General features: G+C 26.2%; 1 protein-coding gene across 1 annotated transcript; it reads left to right on the top strand.

Annotated features, from left to right (window-relative positions):
* The first annotated feature begins 2,538 nt into the window (after window positions 1-2,538).
* On the top strand, window positions 2,539-3,473 carry LOC113005665. Its single transcript, XM_039446964.1, has 3 exons — window positions 2,539-2,655; window positions 2,748-2,878; window positions 2,961-3,473. Exons 1-3 carry the CDS (start codon window positions 2,553-2,555, stop codon window positions 3,339-3,341), a joined length of 615 nt encoding a protein of 204 aa, XP_039302898.1. The 5' UTR covers window positions 2,539-2,552; the 3' UTR covers window positions 3,342-3,473.
* The last annotated feature ends 770 nt before the right edge of the window (window positions 3,474-4,243 follow it).

The following is a 4,243-nucleotide window of genomic DNA, read 5'->3' as shown; positions in this document are numbered from 1 at the left end:
ATTCATATGATGCTCATAATCGGTTCGACTCAAACGTGTTAACAATACTTCGTTTCGGATCGTAAGGCCCATCATACAAGATTTTCCCGTAACACGTTATGTTGCGTTAAATATGTACGTAATCTTAAACTTTATTCAACGCACAAAGAAAATCGTAAAATAACATAAGTTGACACAGTTACGTTACGATTTTCTCTGTGCGTTGAATAAAGTTTAAGATTACATATGTACTTAAAGCAATATAAGCGTTACTGAAATGCTTGTGCGGTAGGCGTAAGGAAGAGATTCGATTCTCAATTGTTGAGACTCGCATTCATTTCTTTGTCATGATGCTGTACTGGCAAGCGCCACGCGCCACAGCTCGCGCAGGCTTGACGAGAGCAGCACCAAAGTAACAATTGAACTCAACCAAAAATCTTTCTTGTGGTCCGAAACGGAAGCATTGTTAGAACGAATCAGACTGATCTGAGTGTTATCGGCATTAGTAATGTATCACAGGCTGTGAGTGTGTTTCAAACTGCAATAAACTGCGTATAAAACGTGATAAATGTGATTCGGCAGTGAACTGCTTCTCCCGTGAATTCGCTTAATTGCTTCCCGGCTTAAGAAACAATAGTGACCACTCACCATTTCAAGAATTTTTCAATTGTTGCAATAATGGCTGACGAAAAAATGAAAACAATTTTGAAAGAACTGAAAATTGAAAATCTTACAGACGTCTTTGAAAGTAAGTAGAAAGATTTTTGTACTGTTACGTGTCTTATTTATATAAAATATTTTCTTTATAATAAAAACCTACAATATATACCTAAAATATGAAAATTGCAATAAGCAATACATATTTTTTTTCTGTAATACACATTTTCTGTTTTAAATAAACATTGCTTTAAATACTATCTTTTTCAGAAAATAAAATTAAAGAGGATTTACAATATTTAACTGAAGAGCTTATTGCACAATTAATTGAATCTATAGCACCAAGAGCACGTTTTTTAAACTACTGGAAAAAAACTTACATTAAGGACAACATTTTAACCGATTCTGTGCATAACTTAGAAAATCCATCTGAAAAGAGAAACGTATGTTTTATAATTTTATTTATGATGCCAGTGATTACGACAAAATATTTTAATCAAGTAATTTTTAAAAATAACAATTATGTCCTAGATCTAACTTTTTTCAAATATTATAATACTGAAAGGTTATAATTAATATGCTAAATTAGTATAAAAAAGTAGTAACTTGATTACAAAAGATTACATAAATAAAATTTATTTTTATAATTAGATCATTAATGATAGCGCAACTACATCTGAGACTTCAAATGAACAAACAGATTCAGACAAAGAAAATTGTATAGAACGTCAGCAAGCTTTTTCGAGTGAATCACAATTTATAATTCTGACTATGCCATCTATAAGAAAATTGCTTCAAAAAGAAAGTGCTGGACAACGTATAATAAAAATGTATGATAAAAACGGCGAATTTACTGAAAAAAATCGCAATAAAATGTGTGACATTCTTATTTCGTATCTTGAAAATAAACATGCAAGGTAAAATGTTTATTTTTTTAAATATATATTATCTATGCTCTTTCTTAAAATTTTATAATATCTACACTTAATAATAATACATTTTATTATTATAGGAGAAGCAACGAAATTTGTAATAAAATTAGCAATCTTATTGTCAAAGATTTTCCAACAGAATGTCTAAATACATATTTTGTGCCTCCTATAAGTAAAAAAAATTCTTTGATTAATAAATCAATTCTAGCACGAGGTAAATTAATAAATATGTGGAGAAATCGTAACTATGAAAATAAAAAAAGTGAAAGAGAGATTGATAGTGATCCCGAAAGCAATAATGATAAAGAAGGTAGTCATCATACAAAAGAATATATTTTAGAATTAAATTATCAGAACACAGTTAAACGTTAAAATAAATTAATTATTTTAAACATTAATTGTGGTTATAATATTGAAAATTTTTAGCTTTATTAATCTTTTTATTGAAACTAATTTTTTCCAAACAAAATCTGAAATAAAAAGTTTTTTAATATTGTTTAATGAAAATTATATTATAAGTATTTTGATAAAAAATTTAAGTATAGCTGTAATATATTCTATTCATACAGTTCATAAATAATACTTTGTGTTAAATCAAATTTTTTTTACGTTATGTTTGTTATAAAGTAAATATTTTTCTAAAAGCTTAATAATCCACATTAATTTTTATTTCAAAATAAAAACGTGATTTATTCAATTAATAAAGTATATAATAATAATTTTCTTTTTTTCCTAATAGATCCCGAGTTTCAACAAAGTTTTGACTGGTTGTTTCATAATAGAGCACCATGGGATTTAGTCAAGTCTCATTGGGATTGTACATTCAACAATCGTCATTTACAGTGGAAAACCTCCAAAGATACACAACTTATGTACATTTTTGAACAGTGGCCTATTCTTTGTATGCCAGATAATTACAAACTTATTCAGAGTGATTTTATGAATATGAAAACTTGTAACGTTGAAGTCAATATTAAGACATGGATGGACTTTTTTAATAAATTGGTCAAGAAAATTCATATTAATAAAAGAGATGATACTGCTGCTGCACTTTCTGATAGCATTAATGATCATGCTATGAAAGATGGTAATATTATAAATAGATGTGTTTTCCATATTAATATTACATATAAAACTATATATAAAAATTGTTACGTTATATAAAAAAATATTTTTTAGAGGACAAAGTTGCTGCTACGTTAATGTTACTATCTCATTTTATACCACCAAAAGGAATGCTTCGACTAAATAAACAATATTATAAAGCATCTATAGCAGATTCTAAAGATAGTATAATAAGACACGTAATGGTAAGTTATATATAATATAAAGTATTATATTTTCTATTATATTAATCAAATATATTAAATATGTAACATATCTTTTTTACAGAACGCTAATAACATTCAAAATGTGAAAGAAGATATCATCAAGAAAGCAAAAATATTGAACGTATCTGTTCAACCTTATATCATAGTAGTAGGACCCACAATTTCCGAAATTACTCATTCATATGTTAGTATAAATAACGTGTTGTATAATGCAGCATCTACTCTTGATGCTTTTGATATCTGTTTCAAATCATATCATGTTTTCCACGTTAAATATCCAGTGTTTTCCGAACATCTGTGGATGTTATTTCAAAAAGGTTTATATAAATTTACGACTAAGTGGGATAAAATTATACCACATATTGAGTATTTAATTGATTATTTAAAGAATGAAAATTACAAGAATACGCAACAAGTTGAAATAGTACATGAAAATGATTAATCTTTAAAAAATCTGGAATTACAATAAAAAGATTCTTTTTCCAAAGCTGATTTTATAAAGAAAAGTTTTATGAGGGACGTACAATTAGTTGTATTTCTAAATATTTTTAATCTATAAAAATGTATGATAAGATTATTTTGTTAGTTTATAACTTTGTTAGTCTATAAGTTTGTTAGTTTATAAGTTTTCTTTTTAAAAAGTTACAGTCTAACAGTCAGGATTGAATATTACAAATTTTATTATATAACAAATTTGTTTTATTTTTTGACAAAAATTATTATTTTTGAGTTAGGAAAAATGTATGATATTACTTGTATGTTTTGTGGAAAACTTTTTCCTTCTTTACTAGAATGGAATAATCACATTAAAGTATTTCATAAAGCGTTAAAAAATTCACAAATACAGTGCAATATCGGTGTTTGTAAAAGAACGTATCATAGATTCCAATCGCTATTAAAACATATTAAGTCTCAACATGCAGATATTATACAAAAAGATTTGTTCAAAAAAACTTCAGCAAAAGATAATGAAAGAAAATTATTATTATTAGAAAACGATGAACGAGAATGTAATTTGAACGTGCATGATAATGATTGCATAAGTTCCGGTAACTTAACGGAGAAAAAAAATGAAATAAATCTAAAAAGTTTTCAATGTAAGGTTATGTATTTTGCAACAAAATTTATAGCTAAGCTTTATTCAGAAAATAGTACTGACAGAAAAACTATTCATGACATTATATCTTCTATTGATATGTTCTTTTTTTCAATTTGTTTAAATCAATTACAATCTGAATATGAACAATTAACAGATCTATGTGCAAAAATAGAAATTATTAAAAATTCTATACAAGTTTTTAAAACCAAACATATGACGTTTAAATTTTTTAAAGATAATGGTTT

The sequence above is a fragment of the Solenopsis invicta genome, chromosome 3 (genome assembly GCF_016802725.1).
Source record: "Solenopsis invicta isolate M01_SB chromosome 3, UNIL_Sinv_3.0, whole genome shotgun sequence".
NCBI lineage: Eukaryota > Metazoa > Arthropoda > Insecta > Hymenoptera > Formicidae > Solenopsis > Solenopsis invicta.
The sequence above is the reverse complement of the archived record's forward strand: the minus strand, read 5'-3'. Positions and strand labels throughout refer to the sequence as shown.

Coding starts and splice junctions, on each gene's coding strand:
- LOC113005665 (XM_039446964.1), top strand. CDS start 2,553: ATGGACTTTTTTAATAAATTGGTCAAGAAAATTCATATTAATAAAAGA. Junction 2,656..2,747: donor TGATCATGCTATGAAAGATG/GTAATATTATAA, acceptor AATATTTTTTAG/AGGACAAAGTTGCTGCTACG. Junction 2,879..2,960: donor GTATAATAAGACACGTAATG/GTAAGTTATATA, acceptor TCTTTTTTACAG/AACGCTAATAACATTCAAAA.